Source organism: Nymphalis io, chromosome 27 (genome assembly GCF_905147045.1).
Source record: "Nymphalis io chromosome 27, ilAglIoxx1.1, whole genome shotgun sequence".
NCBI classification, from domain to species: Eukaryota; Metazoa; Arthropoda; class Insecta; order Lepidoptera; family Nymphalidae; genus Nymphalis; species Nymphalis io.
The window spans coordinates 6,425,915-6,445,510 of record NC_065914.1 but is presented as its reverse complement, the minus strand read 5'-3'; the positions used below and the strand labels follow the sequence as shown (position 1 = coordinate 6,445,510).

At 37.3% G+C, this 19,596-nt stretch overlaps 1 protein-coding gene and 2 non-coding genes across 5 annotated transcripts in view; all 3 read right to left on the bottom strand.

Annotated features, from left to right (window-relative positions):
• Nucleotides 1-19,596, bottom strand: part of LOC126778793 (uncharacterized) — a 53,962-nt gene that overhangs the window by 7,789 nt on the left and 26,577 nt on the right. For all 3 annotated transcript variants that reach the window (XM_050502461.1, XM_050502460.1, XM_050502462.1), the window contains exons 2-12: nt 8,512-8,602; nt 7,770-8,272; nt 6,560-6,710; nt 5,607-5,802; nt 5,270-5,346; nt 4,107-4,305; nt 3,497-3,632; nt 2,665-2,782; nt 2,142-2,334; nt 1,545-1,704; nt 813-1,320 (exon numbers count right to left, since the gene is read on the bottom strand). In XM_050502461.1, the coding sequence (XP_050358418.1) occupies nt 813-1,320; nt 1,545-1,704; nt 2,142-2,334; nt 2,665-2,782; nt 3,497-3,632; nt 4,107-4,305; nt 5,270-5,346; nt 5,607-5,802; nt 6,560-6,710; nt 7,770-8,272; nt 8,512-8,602 (2,332 nt within the window). The remainder of the gene's footprint in view (nt 1-812; nt 1,321-1,544; nt 1,705-2,141; nt 2,335-2,664; nt 2,783-3,496; nt 3,633-4,106; nt 4,306-5,269; nt 5,347-5,606; nt 5,803-6,559; nt 6,711-7,769; nt 8,273-8,511; nt 8,603-19,596) is intronic.
• Trnai-aau (transfer RNA isoleucine (anticodon AAU)) lies at nt 4,892-4,965 on the bottom strand. Its single transcript has one exon. It is a non-coding gene; the product is annotated as a tRNA-Ile (tRNA).
• Nucleotides 5,041-5,114, bottom strand: Trnai-aau (transfer RNA isoleucine (anticodon AAU)). Its single transcript has one exon. It is a non-coding gene; the product is annotated as a tRNA-Ile (tRNA).

The window sequence follows — 19,596 nt, the reverse complement described above, 5'->3', positions numbered from 1 at the left end:
ACACGTTTGTGGGTTGTTTTTTTTTATAGAATAGGAAGGCGGACGAGCATTGAGCCACCTGACAGACATTGGCATGTAAGAAATGTTAATCACCTCTTACATCACCAATGCGCCACCGACCTTGGGAACTAAGATGTTATGTCCCTTGTGCCTGTAATTACGCTGGCTCACTCACCCTTCAAACCGGAATACAACAATACCAAGTACTGCTGTTTTGCGGTAGAATATCTGATGAGTGGGTGGTACCTACCCAGACGAGCTTGCACAAAGCCCTACCACCAGTTTTACTTCTATTAATCCACGACTAATAATAAATAAAACCTAACCTACACATACGCACATAACGTTAATCGTCCAGGAGTGTGTTTTTTAGTGAGTGGGTGATACCTACCAGGACGGACTTGGACAATACCCTCCTACCAAGTAAATCTCCGAATGGTCTAGAGGTTAGAACGCGTGAATCTTAACCGATGAACGTGGTTTCAAACCCGGGCAAGCACCATTGAATTTTCATGTGCTTAATTTGTGTTTATAATTCATCTCGTGCTTGACGGTGAAGGAAAACATCGTGAGGAAACCTGCATTTGTCTAATTTTATTGAAATTCTACCACATGTGTATTCTACCAACCCGCATTGGAGCAGCGTGGTGGAATAAGCTCCAAATCTTCTCCTCGAAAAGGAGACGAGGCCTTAGCCCAGCAGTGGGACATTAACAAGCTGTTACTGTTATTGAAGTAAATCTCAAATTCAAAGAAATATCATATATAAAAAAATACACAGATTATAATTAAAAAAAAAAACAAATACTCACCATACAGCCATTACGAATATTAGTATTGTTATAATAATCTGTAGAAATTTATTTGATATCAATTCATTACTGGCATCCCCGTATCTGTATTTCCTTCGACAGCAGAAAGCTAGATTAGTGTTGCCATTACCGAAATTATCCTCATCCTTTAACCATAGACATGAATCCTTCTTTTTCGATGTGTTAGTATAATTTTCCTCTGGCAACTTATGGGCGCTGTCGACTGCGTTTATATAAGCTGGATAAGCTTTTGGATCATCAACTTTTTCCTTACTGGAATGATATCTAACGCATGTTTTATTGTAATTGTAATATTTGCCATATTTCGAGTAGCTCCCGTGGCAATTTTTGCATTGTTTGCGTGTGAATTTCGGGGAATTGTGGCTCAATTTGTGGCAACACTCGTGCTTGCGGATGCTTCGGGCGATGTCCCTTATCTGGTCGATGGATATGTTACCATCGCTGTAGAATGACTTCGATGACGTTGATACGCCGGAGAAACGCGAATCTATAAAAAATAATAATAATCAATTCACACTGTAATTGAAAAACCTCCCAATCTACTGGAGAACAGGAGTTAGACATTGACGAACCATGCTCTAAATAACAAAAGATAAAGCCGGTATAATATAAATTGTAAATTAAAAACAATGAAGTTTTAAAATAATGCCATTTTTTCTTCTAGTTCTCGTAACTTCAATAATCTAGCGAAATGAGTATCGAAGTTCTCACCATTACTAATGCTGGACCTGGAGCTGTCTCTCCTCTGGAGAACGCTGATCTTGCATAGTTTCCTGTTGATCCTCTCCAGCTGATCGATCCTGGATTCCAGATTGCCCGTCACTTTACACAACTCCTTGACGGCTCCGAGGTTCTCCATAAAAATACGGTCCTGTTAACCAGTTTTTTTTTTATTAATATTTTATTCTAAAGAACTATGCTTAGAACTAATGTGTAGTTCAAGGGGTCGCCTTATGGCTAATTAAGCATATCATACAGACATTTTACTATCAAATCAGAGAATTTGGTACAACCTGTACCAATCCTAAATTGGTAATAAGGTAAGAGATCATTATGATAATTTATGTTTTATGAATTACTTTAAAACTTTTTTTAGAGAATGTATTTATAATATAAGGTTTGTGTATATTTATAGCTGAAATCGAATCTAGTTTGAAATTATGTGAAAAATATATTTTATTATGATAATATAAAGTGTTACAAATTATATATATGTGTGTGTGTGTGTGTGTGTGTGTGTTCGCGCGCGTCTGTGTGTGTGTGTGTGTGTGAGTGTGTGTGTGTGTGTGTGTGTGAGAGTGTATGTACCTTGTTGACGACGAGGAACTTGTGTATGGTGTCGCCGTCGGGCAGCGTGACGTCACCCGCCTCCTTGACGGCGTCGGGCAGCACGCGGCGCACCTCCTGCGCCAGCACGCCCGTGTCGGCCGGCGCGGCGCCCGCCCGCGGGTCGCGCCCCAGCAGCCCCGAGTGGCTCGCGAACGACGGATCGTAGTTGAACCTGCGCGGCCAGTCGGAATCTTAACCGATGATCGTGGGTTCAAACCCGGGCAAGCACCACTGAATTTTCATGTGCTTAATTTGTGATTATAATTCATCTCGTGCTTTACGGTGAAGGAAAACATCGTGAGGAAACCTGCATGTGTCTAATTTCACTGAAATTCTGCCACATGTGTATTCCACCAACCCTCATCGGAGCAGCGTGGTGGAATAAGCTCCAAACCTTCTCCCCAAAAAGAAGAGAGGAGGCCTTTAGCCCAGTGGTGGGACATTCACGGGCTGTTAGGGCCAGTCGGCATCAACTGAAAGAAGCTCCTTTTCTAATACTCACTTAACAACTCTTATACTCTGCACATTCTTCAGCTGCTGCGCAGTGTCCAGCTCTTCAATATTGTGTTTCGCTCTCGCGTCCGAGGGGTGTACTATGTGCCCCATTACTTTTAGATTACCTGCAACAATTATATTTAGCTTCAAAGAACTTCTCATTTATTATATATAAAAAATATGTCGTTTCGTATAAAATTAATAAGACTTCGGCAATATTTGACAAAAATAAAAGTTGGTACATACATATATGTATTTTTCGTGGAGAATGATTTTATCTATTCTGATATTATAAATGCGATAGTGACTCTGTGTGTCTGTTACGCTTTCTCGGCTAAACTACTGAAACGATTTTGATGAAATTCGCTATCAAACAACTTAAACTCCAAGGAAGAACATAAGTTACAAGAGCGAAGCCGCGGATAAAACTTAGTATGATAATTTTGTTTTAAATCAACAGTTGATGGCGCTGCAGCATCGACTTTCAAACCGCTTAACCAATCGTCAAGTCTCAAAATCTCATATGTGATCTCGTTGCATGTGCATGGGTAATTCTTTCCACAGGCCAAAGTAAGTGGCTTGAGAAAAGTATTACCTATACTCTTCTCGACAGCAGACGTGTTTACGAGCATTGTGGGTGACTAGAAGTGTTTGGAGACGCTGCTGTCGATCCCCAATGGTAGTCTCCATCCATAGGCGAGTGCTATTTTAGCCCGGCACTTCATGGAAGCCCCCAAACGATTGAAATCCATATATACAAAGGTAGAACAACGTCTGCTTGGCCATGTTTTTATAATAAAATAAAAAAGGAGGTCCGAATATCCACATCTACTACGAACCATTTATAACGCAGGCTTCGTCTGGTCTGTCCGTGTTGATACCAACTTTGCCGTTGTAGTGGACACTGTTCTCTGACACGCCACGCTGCCACCAGTTTTCTGTGCAATCCGATTCGAACTGGCCGGGGTTTGACGCCTGGATGTTACAAATATTCATTTATAGCAGGAAGACAGAAGGATTAATGGTGTGTGGTAATTTTGCCCATTTAATTGTATCATTAATACGTCATCAATCATGGTATTCAGGATTTTATGTTTAATGTTACATCTCGTTTGCCTGTAATTACACTGGCTCATTAATAAATCAAAATGGGACACAACAATACAAAGCATTTATGAGTAACTATAGACAATGGGATCATAGCATCTTGGTACAATGGCGACATAACAGATGGTTTATATTTCTTACAGCACCAGTCTTTGTCCTATACATATACATACATGCATACATGCCTCTTATCATCAGGCAGTATATTTGGCAGTCTGCGCGGTACCTAGGTAGGCGGGTAGGTTAATAATACGACCGTCTATTTGTTCATACAATTCATAATATATCTATACAATATTTCTCTTTTATTTTGTTTACATTATTAAAAAAAAATATCAATACCCTGACGATAATCCTATCGCTGGCGTGAGCCGCCACCATGTAATCTGCGTGGGTGGTGTGTGCTCGTAGAGCCACCACCAGCTGGAAGTGCCTCTGGTCCGGATTAGGTCTACCCTTCTTCCTCATGTTATTATTTGTGGTTTCCGCGAAGTGAAGCCTACCAACCGTCACCTTTGCACCCTCTCGGCGTAGCTCCACCCTGAAATATTCATAAGGTTGCAAAACCTCTAATTCATTCTATAAACTTGTTATAGAGAATTATTCCAGCTAAGATGGACGGGTCCATCTTATTAAGCTGTACTTAATCAGTTAACACAAAGTTACAGCACCCATCCCTTAAACCGGTGCTTAAGTTATAAAAGAAAAATTTTATTCCAATTTCATCTTTTTAGGTTCAGTAGTTTTGGCTATGAGTTGATACAGGACAGGATTTAATATTCCTTACTAACATTATAAATGCAAGTGAGTTTGTTTGTACAATAAGAAATTTTACGTATAACAGATTCCGCGGGAGCGGGACTGAACGAGATGTTAGGTACAATATGCCCTTTTCTGAAACCCTGACAATGATTCGTTAAGTAGTTAAAACGTTAAAGCGAGACATACAGACAAATAAATAAAGTAACAAACAAACTCATACACAACTCTAAACATCTCCGATTCGATTCCGCAAAGTCAATACATTCTTGTGGCAGATAGCAGGTGGCAGGTGGCAATGAGATTTCGCAGATATTTATAAAGACAAAATAGTCGTATTAGAATATCGTAATATAACAAATACGTCTTGGCTCATGAGGGGATCGAACCCGCGGCCTTCGCGTTATTAGCACGACGCTCTAACCAACTGAGCTAATGAGCCTGTTGTGTGACTGTGTTAAATACTGGATCACTATGTAGGGCTCCTTACAGTAATATTAAAACAAAAACAAAGTATTGGCTCATGAGGGGATCGAACCCGCGGCCTTCGCGTTATTAGCACGACGCTCTAACCAACTGAGCTAATGAGCCTGTTGTGTGAGTGTGTTAAATACTGGATGAATACGTGATATATACGTGATGATACGACGTGATGATCTGTGGGATAAAGCTACCTGCCTACCAAGCTGTTAATCTTGATCTAGCTAACAAGGCGGATGCTAGGGTTATCATGGATTAATACTCACGGAACCGGATGGAACGGTTTCTTTGTTCGATCGGACTGACTTTGTTCGATTCTCACTTCCTGACTTGGATCCTCTGCCTGCAAATTAATCATCAAAACATAAGTGTGATTTGTACTGCTTTTAATTCTCGAAGGTTCGATCGTGGAAATTTATGAATAAATTTTTCTACGCCTCTAATATGTATAGTGTGATATACAATATTCAATTGTGATCAAATAAAATATTACACACGCACACATACACATACGTACCTCTTAAGCACATACACGAATAAATTTAAAGTGGATGCTACGTATACCGAAAAAAAAAATATTCATGTAAATAATCCTTATGTTACCTTAACACCATAGAAGTGAAGACAGAAGTTATTAATCTTCTTGAAACCTTCAGACGTCTTGACATAATGCGGTTCGCCCTGCATTTGTATCTGACAGGTCACCTGGAAGTGGTTCTTCTTTTGGCAAACGAAGGCTTCGTCTATTTGAGAGAAATTGAAACCCTTGTCCGCCCCGACGATGTAGGAGGGGGGTGGCCTGCAATGAAATTAAAAAGGTGTAAAAAGGATTTTTAATTGTTTTTGATACCAATTATATCAGGAATATTTATCTTTATATATATTATATATATTAAGGAAATTATTTCTGTAAGATGTGTTTGCAACACAGATGCACTCTTTATATCTCCACTCTCATAACCCGGCGGGACGGCAAATCCGATACGACTGGAAAGAGTTCAGGCGTAGGACCAAATGCTATACGTACTTTCTGAGGCACTGGAGTGTACACACTTCCAACTTCCGTACTCCGGGCTTACTAAAATCTTCGACAGTAAAACCCAATAACTTTTATCCAGGACCTCGGGATCTGCTGCTTTATACCTAGCCACTAGACCAACCGTACCGTAACAGCCTGTGAATGTCCCACTGCTGGGCTAAAGGCCTCCGCACCTTTTTTTGAGGAGAAGGTTTGGAGCTTATTCCATCACGCTGCTCCATTGCCGGTTGGTGGAATACACATGTGGCAGAATTTCAGTGAAATTAGACACATGCAGGTTTCCTCACGATGTTTTCCTTCACCGTCAAGCACGAGATGAATTATAATCACAAATTAAGCACATGAAAATTCAGTGGTGCTTGCCCGGGTTTGAACCCACGATCATCGGTTAAGATTCACGCGTTCTTACTACTAGGCCATCTCGGCTTTTTTTTCACTAGACCAACGAGGCAGTCAATTATATATAATTTTATATTCTTACATTATAACATAGAAATAACATGGTACTAATACTTACAACAGCTTCGCATTGCAGTCATATAGCGAATGCCAGATATTTTGTTGGAAATGGGCAAAACGTATGCACTGCAATGGCGATTCGTCACCGGCTTCCGATCCGTCTACGGATGGCGGTGGACGGACCACTACGCTCTCCGGTGATAGCGCAGCTATGAAAAGAAAAACTGCTATAACACACATTACCAAGGTGAGCCAAATGTCAAGCTGGACACAACTATTTGGAACACCTAACTTTAGCAGACAATGCAATTTTTTATTGTAAAATATCGTAACTACGATTTTCATTTGTGTAGAAATTTTCTTTGACAATTATTACATTGCTTCCTAACTTATAAACGTTGTTTAGAGGCTGTTTAGTTAAAACTGATTTATCCCTTTCCGTCATCATTGATTTGACATTCGAAAAAAAGAGACAGCATTGTTCAACCAATCACCCCAAGCAAAATTGATATGTGTCAAACCCCAAACAAAATTGATATGTTGATTTAGTTATAATTTCATGGTCCACTAGATTAAAACTTAATTCTTATTATTCCTTAACAATGTTATATCATTCTTATAAGTTATATAATTAAATGAATTAATTTCTTGTATATAAAATTTCAAATATCAAAACGATCTAACGAATTGGCTTAATTTTTAAATTTAGAAGACTCATTTTCCTTCCTGCAAAAACGCAATTTTTTATATTTTTTATGTTCAATGTTTAATGCAATCTTGTTATTACTTTGAAAGAAAATACAATACATCAAACACGCCGCAGCGCTTTTACACGGGTAAAGGAAATTAAAGTATCTGTACAATGTTTAAAGTCCATATTTGAATGAAACACGCACACGATGAACGCTCGCATGCATACGATTGCAACCGATTGTGTTCATATATCATGTAATATGCTGCGGCGCTATTTGATAAGACCAAATTGTTTTATGTTATAGGTAGGTGAACGGGCGAATGGGCAGCTTGATGTTAAGTGGTCACCACCGCCCAAATTTGGCAATGTAAGACTATTAACCATTTCTTACATCACCAACGCGCTTCCAACCTTGGGAACGAAGTGGTTATGTGCCTGTAGTTGGACTTCATTCACTCTTCAAACCGGAATGCAACAACAATACCAAGTACTGCTGTTTAGCGATAGAATATCTGATGAGTGGGTGGTACCTACCCAGACAGGCTACCTAGTAAAATCTAATTATTTATCTCACCTGGCTCACATTTAACTTGAGAATTAATATCTTGCGAATGTTTTCTCTTCTTACTGCTTGGTTCCTGTAGATTCGTGTACACTGGCGTCAGGGTATCGTGTCCCAGCGATACTAGTTGAGGGTTAATCATTCCCTGTTCGAGCTCCGGCAGTTCAACCCTTATTTGATTGTATCTGTTTTGGTAAGCAATCTGGTCTGATAAACCCATATCGTGGCGAACAGTTCTCAGCCCCAGATCTATGTTAGAATCTTGGGGTAGAACAACGACTTCGTTCAAATTGCTCCTTAATACGTCATGATCGATATTATCAGCTTTTAATTCTTCGTAAATGTAGTCACCATTTTGATGTAAGATCTCGTGGGATGTTATATGGTCTGGGACCAGCATGTAATCCGTTCCGAGAACCGTCTGGGATACCGCAATAGTGTGGGACACTTGAGTCTCTGGACTGTAAGGGTTTTCCGAACCGGAATCTGGTGGGCTTTCTGGTAGTTGGTGGCCCCTATAAGATGAAAACAAAGTTTTCGATATAAGAAAAAACACTACAAAAAATCCACCGAAGTAATTGTTATACGGCTGGGTTTGATACTGGAGCATATTCCACCATGCTGCTCCAATGCGAGTTAATAAATAACCATATGGCAAAATTGCGTCCGAAACAACCGTTTTTAATTACGAAAAAAACAAATCAAACATGGATGAGCCCTGGTCCTTTCAAGGAATAGTTAATTCTATACGTACCCTATTCGGCGGGCGTCGATTGGCTGAGGCTGGTAGCATCCCTCGCCGACGGGGGCCATGAAAGCCTCCAACTCGTCTATAAGACCGGGGCCTGAAACAATGAAAAAGTTACCTTAACCTCCTATTTTCATCGACATTTTATTTCAACATATTAATATAATAAAAAAAAAATAATTTTACATAATAATACTCAATAAAAATAAAAACTAAAGTCCAGTTAGGTTTATTAATAGTACCTTTTATATATATATTTAAAGTAAGTATATATATAATATATATGCCCTGACGAGAAAAGTAATTTCGTATTATTTTCAAAGACAGAATCCACTCTCAAATTCTTGTCAGGAAAAAACCCTATAACTCATTAATGGCCTGAACCTACCAACCAACGAGGCAAATGTAATAGGATCAACATCCGATTAATTTTACTTATTTACTTAAAAGTAACGCTTTGTACAATTCCATCTGGGTAAATACCACCCACTCAATACATGGTCTGACGCCATATGTTATACTTATTATTATTGTGCTCCACGTGATGGTAAGTCATCACTCACCCTTAAAGTTAAAACACAACAATACTATTATCAATATATAATCTTTATGATTTTGTGTGTGTGCGTATGCGTGTGTGTGTGTGTATGTTTATTTGTATGTATGTATGTATGAATGTATGCGTGCGCGTGTGTGTGTGTGACAACTGCACAAATTTGTTACGGTTACAATATGTTCCCGATTCTATTACGATCCAACTTCAACCGAACCGCAACTTGATCGTTGTGTAAATGCAATAAGAAAACGGTTAAACGGCGACGATTACGTTTCGATTCGTTTGCGATAACGTGATAATAATAAATAAATAAATATCCTGGGACGTTATTCACACACGGCCAGATGCCAAACTAAGCAGAGCTTGTACTATGGAAACCAGACAACTGATATACTACTTTTCTTTTGTAAACACACACACCCAGACTCAGGACAAACAGACATGTTCATGCACACAAATGTCTGTCCTGGGTGGGAATCGAACCCACAAATTTCCGCGTGAGAGGCAAGTATCTATCAACCACGCCAACCAGCCCATCAAGTGTTAGTAATGATAAATGATGTGTTAGTAAAATTGGTTCAGTGTGATATGCCTTTGCAGGTTACAACTTACATATAGCAAACCAACAATATGTATTAATGAAAAAAAATCTTTTCAATATATTCAACTTATATCCATGGCGTAATCTCATATAACGATTCGTTTTGTTAACGGATAGTATTGTTTTTAACGTTTTACAAATTTTTATAAAACAATATGTTTTCTTCATACATTTACGACATTGACAATTATTTGCAGCCAATAGTAGCTACTGAATAACGCCTCGTTTACACATTTACTACAGTAGTACAGTACAGTAACAGCCTGTGAATGTCCCACTGCTGGACTAAGGCCTCCTCTCCCTTTTGAGGAGAAAGTTTGGAGCTTATTCCACCACGCTGCTCCAATGCGGATTGGTAGAATACACATGTGGCATAATTTCAATGAAATTAGACACATTCAGGTTTCCTCACGATTTTTTCCTTCACCGTCAAGCACGAGATGAATTATAATCACAAATTAAGCACATGAAAATTCAGTGGTGCTCGGATTTGAACCCACGATCGTCGGTTAAGATTCACGCGTTCTAACCACTAGGCCATCTCGGCTTATACGCCTGTCACATTTACTAACAGTAAGAAAAAATCTCGAATACCGATAACAGATAAGTGACAAAGCTTAACTTAACTCTTTTTAATTTGATATTAACTCACTTTATTTCACTCAAAAAAACGTTGTAAATCGTGATTCTCAACTCAATATCCACAAATAAGTTAATCTATGATACTATTAAACCACGAAATTCGACAATTTAACGATTACCTATTTTCTAAAATATACTCAAAACGAACTAAACACTACACACTACAACACAAATCGTTTTTTAAACTTTTAAAACGATTATTTCAAGTTAAAGTGGCGTGTCGATTCACTAGATGAAAGAAATCCACTGTTCAGTTACGTTTATTACGTATTTAATTGCGTCACGATTAATCAGATAGAAAATGTTACCGTTCGTGCGTGAAAAACAAACCGACACTTATGTGTTACGAATATATATATATATATATATATATATATATATGTGTGTTACCGCATAATTGTAAGGATAGTTTATAATATAACCAGATTTTAAACTCAAAATATTATATATATATATATATAATAATTATAATTAATATATATGTATATATTTGATATTTTAATGCAATTTTATATTTTATAAACAAAATACGATTCTAATAAATATAACGCTTATTTGAATTATTCATATTAAATATTGAATTTATAAGGTGGTAGCTGTTGGTAGGTCCTGGTTAGGTTTTGGTAACTCATATATAGCGATATTAACTTAAAAAGAGGAAGTTGAGTTGAGTTGAGTTTGAACAGACATACACTTAATTTTATTTATATATATAGATAAAAAATACACATTGTTATTACTTGTACTATTAAAAAGGATTTATCTTAAAAACGACGGCAAATTTATGACAAAATTATATTCAACTATCACTGAAAACCCAAATGACGCTTTTACCTAATTTCATTATAAAAATATTATTTAGAATGCATTTACTGTAGAAGGAACGCTGGAAAAACGCGTTACGCGTTTCCCCCACGGGAACAGTGGGGGGTATGTGGGGCTCGCCGGTGTCCAAGGCGCCGAGTGCGCCCCGGACATCGGAATACCACTAAAAACCAGCGGTACCCTTTCCGTCTTAACGAGGGATCGCTTTCGCATGCTACCGTGAGTGTAATCTTTTTTTTTTCTTCACGCAGTGTAACCTTCAGAAAAGTACCCAGCTCCCATCTGGGGGGGAACTGGTTTTGTGGGATTCTTACCCACTAAAACCACTGCGATGGCCGTCTTTAGCACGAATCGGCACCGTGACTGTAATCTAACCTAACCTCATTATAAAAAAATATATATATTGTAGAATGCATTTACTGTAGTCTAACCGAACAAATTGTAAATAAGTCAAAAGGTGAAAAAAAAAGTTTTGTGATCATAAACACACAACAGACAATTCTTATAACATTAATATTATTATATTATAGGGTCATAATACATTTTACGTGACGTCATCGATAAAGAACAGCGAGACACAGGCTCCGCCTAGACCAAGCGCTTGTACCCATTAAATAATTGTAATTTAATAAGTACAATGTAATATTTCTATCATTTCATTTCATTATGTCAATAATTAACGCAAATTAGACATAAATAGAAAAACCTGAATCTCGACAATGACAGCAACATGTTAAATTACAGCGCTGAAGAATGTAAACGGAGTGAAAGTCGCGTTCGCGTTCTAAGATGTAACAACAATGCGTATATTTAGACAAAGGGGACGTCGCTTGTTAAAATTATTATTATTTTTTACTGGTGGTAGCCTCTCATTAGATATTCTACCGCAAAACAGTAGTTGGTATTGTTGTGTTCCGTTTAGTGAGCCAGTGTAATTACAGTCACGAGGGACATAACATCTTCGTTCCTTAGGTTGGTGGCGCATAGGCGATGTAAGCGATGGTTAACATTTCTTACAATGCCAATGTCTATGGGCGTTGACCATTTACCATCAGGTGGCCCATATGCTCGTCCGCCAACCTATACTAAAAAACTAACTTGACACTATACATAATTTACTAGCTGAGCCCGTGTTCAATGTGCTAGTAACCGGTTTCGGCCACGGCGGCAAATCTCAAGAGAGATTAGCCAACTACGCAGGAGCGATTATAGTGCACAAGTGTGTGCGCAAACACAGGTGCACTCTCTCTTCCCTAACTCTCATAATCCGATGGGACGGTAAATCCGACAAGACCGGAAAGAGTTCAGGCGCAGGACCAACGGCTTTACGTGCTTTCCGAGGCACGGATCCGGAGTCCGGGATGCTACTGAGTATTTTCTGACAGAAAAACCCAATATCTTTTCATTGGCCCGACCTGGGTATTTAACCCAGGACCTCCGGGTCTCCTTTACATCAAGCCACTAGACCAACGAGGCAGTCAATTTGCGGTTTATACATAATATGCATATAATTGTTATGTAATAAAAGTATTGTTTACAAAATGGGACAACTATATATGGACGGGTTTTTTGCTGTCTTATTGCGGTGTTTTCCAAACGCGTAACAATTTTAATATGTATCATTATAATATCTTTGATACTTTATTATGCTTATAATTTTATTATTACTTTATTATATTTATGTTTATTGTTACTAGTTATCGCCCGCGGATTCGGCCGCGTGGGAGAAAGAGGTGTTAGGTATCCTATGTTCGAGCGTGCAAAATTTTAAGATCAATTTAAAGGTTACGAAGTTAAACTGTAACAAACCCTTTCGCATTTATAATGTTAGTATGTACACGTATGATTATGTGACCAATGAAAATGAGTACGAATATTCGCTATCGTTCGTACGGTACTGAGTTCTGGTTGAAGATGAATTTGGAAAAAATTGGAACAGATATGACTAACACCTAAGCCCCCACTTCCTTTGAAGCGGGCGAGGCCGCGGACGGAAAATATCTTACAATATGTAGAAAAAAATATCGTGAATTGTCAATTTACTTTTCACTTCAAATAAACACTTGAGGAAATGAATGACTTAATCAATGGAACCGAGTAGCGTGCTACGCTACTCGGTTCCATTGATTAAGCATATTGCTTTAATGGTAGCTGAACGGAAGCACGAGGCCTTTTATAGAACCAGAGTGAGGAAAAAGACGAGAGGTTTCGTGGGACTCGTAATAGGGATTTTCTTTGGTCTTTGTCATATTTCGACAGTCGTGATCAAAATTCTGAGAAAAACATTTATTTTTTTAACAAAAATGTTTAAAAAATAATTCAACTCTTATTTATTTTAATTAATATAAATTAATATTACTTTTTTTTTCGACAGATACCAAAATATAAAAAAAATAAGGCGCAAACAGTTCAAAAAGCGGCACAATCCAGTACAAACCTAGTAAAATCGAATAAAAGCCATAAAAATTAACTATCGTACATGCTGAGTTGTCTTTTATTTAATTTAACTTAAAAATTATTAACATAAATATATACAAATAGAAATTAAAACTGGCTTCTGTCCAAATCGTGACTGCGTGGAATGGTGGCCAGAATGCTAACATTGCAATAAACCAAAAAACTTCGTTGCCAACTTTGTTCGCCCCTGAAAGCGCCGCTGAGCCACGAGCAGACCACGGCACGAGAGCCGCGGTAACGTTATACCAACACGGTCCCCCGCGGCCTCTCTGATCCGTGTGGAGGAAGACTATCGCAGTTGTTCAGTGGGTGCAGTGGGTAAGAATCCCAAATGACCCATTTGCCTTTCCCCCCAAGGAATCTTTCCACTACGGGAGAAAAAAAAAGAAAGTTCCGAAGTCTTATATTTATTTCTAGTGTAACATGCGAACTTCTTACCAATTATTATACCAGTCTATAAAAACCTATACACTATCAACGCGAGGAACACAAAAAAAAACTAATGAATTTGGTACGTTAAAAATTATTTACACGGTTGAACGGTATCAGGGTGGTTTCACACGATCATGTTTACAAATTAGCGATATTGGGGGATTTATAAGGGTGGGTAGCTTGCTCAGCCGACCGTTTGATTTGTTGTACACGCTCCTCTTTGATAATAAAAAAATAAAAACTATTTCGATTTTTAAACGGAAGTAACTGCGCACTGATCATTATATTTAATAAATTTTAGTGGCAGGTGATTTATTTCAGTTTATTTCTATACATATAAATGTCCCACTGGGTTAAGGTGTCCTTTTCTGGAGAAGATTTGGAGCTTATTGCACCACGCTACTATAATACGCGTTATATGCAGAATAGATGAATTTATAAACATATTAAGCACAATAAAATACTTATATATTAAATTCTATCAATATATATATAGAGCTGAAGTTTCTATGCTTGAACGCGTTTATCATTATGACAATTTTTGCGCGTTATAGAGCCTGTTTATCGTGAAAGGTTAGGCCATATAATTTCGCGCTAAAGTAAAAAAATAAAACTAATCCGTGAAAATTGTAAAGCAGGTATCCGTAACAGCCTGTGAATGTCCCACTGCTGGGCTAAAGGCCTCCTCTCCTCTTTTTGAGGAGAAGGTTTGGAGCTTATTCCACCACGCTGCTCCAATGCGGGTTGGTAGAATTCACATGTGGCAGAATTTCAGTGAAATTAGACACATGCAGGTTTCCTCACGATGTTTTCCTTCACCGTAAAGCACGAGATGAATTATAATCACAAATTAAGCACATGAAAATTCAGTGGTGCTTGCCCGGGTTTGAACCCACGATCATCGGTTAAGATTCACGCGTTCTTACCACAGGGCCATCTCGGCTTTTATTATTGCAAAGCAGGTATACAAAGCAGGTATACAAAGCGATAACAATGTTAGACCACCGACTAGAGATTACTATTTATAATATGTATGTGGCCTAACGGACAGATGAGCAAGGGCTCACGGATATTGGCGCCATAGGAAATATTAAACATTTCTTACATCACCAATTTTATATCCCTTGTGTATTTTTTTATTTTTTTGTATAGATAGGCGAACAAGCTTATATGCCACCTGATGGTAAGTGGTCACCAACACCCATAAACAAAGGCACCGTAAGAAATGTTAACCATCGCTTATATCACGAATGCGCCACCACCTTGGGAATTAAGATGTTATGTCCCTTATGTAGTTATACTGGCTTACTCACCCTTCCAAACAGAACACGACAAAACTTAGTATTCCTATTCGGTAGCACTATGTGTTGAGTGGATGGTACCTATCCAATTTGCACAAAGTCCTACCACCAATTAGACAACCACCGATTACTTCAGAACGATATTTAATGCACTTAGTTATATATTTATGATGAAAAACACACCCACCGCTGATTTTAAACATATATTTGAGATAGGGGGTAATACCGATTCGTATGCCGTAACGGAAAACGGCATGATGCTTTCTTCTACGCACACACAAGTAGCCCTTGTGTGTGTGTGTATAAATATAGTTAGGAGACTCCTTAAACCATACAACAGCGTTGTTAAGAAAAATAAAGACGCGCGCTAATTTTCAGACCGCCATTTTGTCGGTGGACAGTAAGCTAAAGTAATTATTTAATAATTGTCGCGACTTGTGATTTGTTGAATATCAATTGTATTATTTGATATTTTAACAGTAATTGAGTGAGTAATTAACAAAAATTTATATGATTTGGTGTTCTATCTTTGAAAAGACCAATTCGAGTTTATTATAACATTTTCACTTCTGGAGGCTATATTATTATAATAGTAAGAAATTCAATGGCGATGTACTTGTTTTTTTTTTTTTAATTATAAATGTTACTCATCATTCCGCGTTTTAATGACGGTCACATAATATCTTATACATATGAGATTCAACTATAGAATAGTAGTTTTTTACCCAAGTGTTAAGGGAAAGCTTGTGTTCGCTATAAAAAAGTTACATATATCCTCCTCTGATGTGCAACCTTGCTTCATACGAAATTTTATTTAAATAGGTTGAGGGTGAAAGAGCAACGGATACACAAACAAAATTACTTTCGCATATATAATTTTATATATATGTTTTAATTTAACTGTATTAAAATATTCATTTCATATCTCGCAAGTCTGGTGGAAAATTATTCTTATATTATAAAATATTTTCATTCTTAACACGCTTGCGATAATTACATACAATAATGCTAATATCAATTATTCATCTGTTCATGTATAGTTATCGTTAATACGTATTTAGACGAGCTGGTTGGCGTAGTTAGTAGATACTTGCCTTTTACGACGAAGGTTGTGGGTTCGATTCCCACCCAGGACAGACATTTGTGTGCATGAACATGTCTGTTTGTCCTGAGTCTGGGTGTAATTATCTATATAAGTATGTATTTACAAAAGAAAAGTAGTATATGTAGTATATTTGTTGTCTGGTTTCCATAGCACAAGCTTTGTATACGCTTAATTTGGGATCAGATGGCCGTGTGTGAAAAATGTCCCAGGATATTATTATTATTATATAATGGAAATATTTGAAACTTATGGAAATAAAATTTACTTATGTACTATTACTTATATACAATGTACGTTACATTATATAATAAAAGTTTATAATTTTTATTTGCATTTTTAATATGTAATCATTTACTTGATTATGTCTTAAATCTTTTCTGATGTTATATATGAGAAAGTAACTCTGTGAACGTTTTCGCGGCTGAACTGCTGAATCGATTTTGATTAAATTTGGTATGAAGCAAGCAAGCTTTAACCCTACGAATAGACAACGGCTACTTTTTATACCCAACGTCTATCCACTCCCAATATACGGGCGAAGACGCGGGTGAATACTAGTAATATCATAAATGTAACTGTGACTCTATCTGTGACGCTTTCACGGCTAAGCCACGAAACGATTTTAATGAAAAAAATACTAAACGGTACCTTGGAGTACTCCTTATAATAATTTTTTTGTTTGCATTTGAAGTTTTTATTGAAAAGAGAAAGAAAAAAAGTTTTGGTTTTGTTTACTCGCAAATAGCCAATTCAACTCAAAAAGAGGCAATTTGAAATCACAGATAGACATTTTAATTTTGTTTATTTGTATAGATATATAAATAAACGAAATAATTAAGAACACAGCAACAAAATCATTATTCTTAAATGCCGAATTCCTCCCGCCATTTTTAACAATAGATAATAAATGAAGCTAAGTGAACATATGCGTCGTTTATTTATAGATACGTTCGAAATTCGTTATTTGAAACCATAGATAACGTTATTACAGTTGTCGCAGAAACTATTTATTTTATCTGTGACGTCAATGTGTTGCAATTTGTTTTTAATTCGATATTTAAATTTAATTTTACATTTTTTTTTATATAAAATCAAGGAATGTAATGCCCGGTTAGGCAAAGGCTTCGTTTCCATCAAGGAGGGGGTAAGGACGTAACTTCACTACACTGCTCCAATATATATTCAATACATGCAGGTATTCTCACGATGTTTTCCTTCACCGCAGACCACGAGATAAGATCCTGGGACAATATTCACACACGGCCATCTGATCCCAAACTAAGCAGAGCTTGTACTATGGAAACCACTCAGCTGATATACTACATATACTACTTTTCTTTTGTAAATACATACTTATATAGATAAACACAAAAGCACATGAAAACGGCGAAGTGCTATCCCGTGTTTGAACCTTCCTTCGGTTAAGATTCAGGGGTCCCAACCACTGAGGCATCCCGACTCTTTATTATATTCTTAGTATTATATTTGTACAATGAATAGACTTGGAGATAGTGATAGAAAATTATATGCGTTTTGTTACGAGCTAACTAATTTTGAAATATACATATATAAGGAAGTAAATAAAGAAGTAATATATTGTTGATTTAATTTATTTTAAACTTATATACCTCTATTTTAATATATATTAAAATGAGAGGAACCGGTCAGAAAGTCTTCAACTAACCTTATATACGAATAATTATACCGACATACATAACAATTACATAAATGTACGCATCCTGCGTGAAAATCAATGCGTACTTAGTCCACGCCTTTTTATCATCTTTATATACATTATTCTTATGTACACATTGAACTCATCTTAAACGGCTGGACCGATTTTGAGGTTTAGATAGGACTGAGTGCAAAGCGGTTGTCAGGTTTTTTTGTAACAAAAATACATAGTAAGTTTAAAATCCTCATTTTACCCGTTTGAAGTCGGGACGAGGAACGGAATATATATTTTTATAGAACAATATGGCTTATCTGATTAATGATATTTTAATGAAAACTTTTGAATCAAATCAAGTGAAGTGAAACTACAGCTGTCATTAGGCTTCCTCACCTTTTTTGAGGCTTGGAGCTTATACCACCTCGCTACTCCAATGCGGGATAGTGGATACACATACGGCACTTTTCTATTTTAATCCGCGTATTACACAACAGCGTGGTGGACCAAAGTAAAATCAAATGAAAATATACTTTATTTAAATAGACTCTATGGCTCTGCCATAAGATTAATTTAAAGTTCGCACCGATTCAAAATGTAGATTCTACCGAGAACCGGCTAGAAACTCTGTATTTACTCTTTCCCGACAATCAGAATGTATAATAGAATACAATTTAATTATTATTTATCCCGCATGGAAACAGCTCCAAACCTACTTAATAGAGGAAACCATAAACCCATCAGTAGGACACATACAGGTTGTTAATTGTCATCCCTTTCTCGTCCGCAGCTGGTCATAGGCCTCGTTATCCATCAATCCATCTAGCTGGAGGGCGGTCTATGCTACGCTTGCGAAGGCGTGGTCTCCACTCCAGGCTGTTACTTTAATTTATTTGAAATTAAAACGAAATTTACGGGTTTGAATTATACTGACAAATTGTCACTATATCGCAATGAAATCGTAACGTAATCTTTGAGGTTTAACCGTTTTCTTATTCCACTAACAAAACGATTCAGTTGCGTCATATCGGAATAGTATCGGAAACGTATCGTAACTGTTACAAGTTACTAGAAATGGTTTATACGATTCACTTGAGGTTTATATTTGCGAAAAATTGAATCAAGAACTCTTCATAACCTTTTTATATCAGTAGAACTACTGAACTGTTCCCCAGGCAAATTTAAGAAAGCAAGTGTTTAAAAAAAAACACACGTAATCCAATTACTTTACTGGTGGTAGGGCTTTGTGCAAACTCGTCTGGGTAGGTACCACCCACTCATCAGATATTCTACCGCAAAACAGCAATACTTGATATTGTTGTGTTCCGGTTTGAAGGGTGAGTGAGCCAGTGTAATTACAGGCACAAGGGACATAAAATCTTAGTTCCCAAGGTTGGTAGCGCATTGGCTGTAAGCGATGGTTGACATTTCTTACAATGCCAATGTCTAAGGGCGTTTGGTGACCACTTACCATCAGGTGGCCCATATACTCGTCCACCTTCC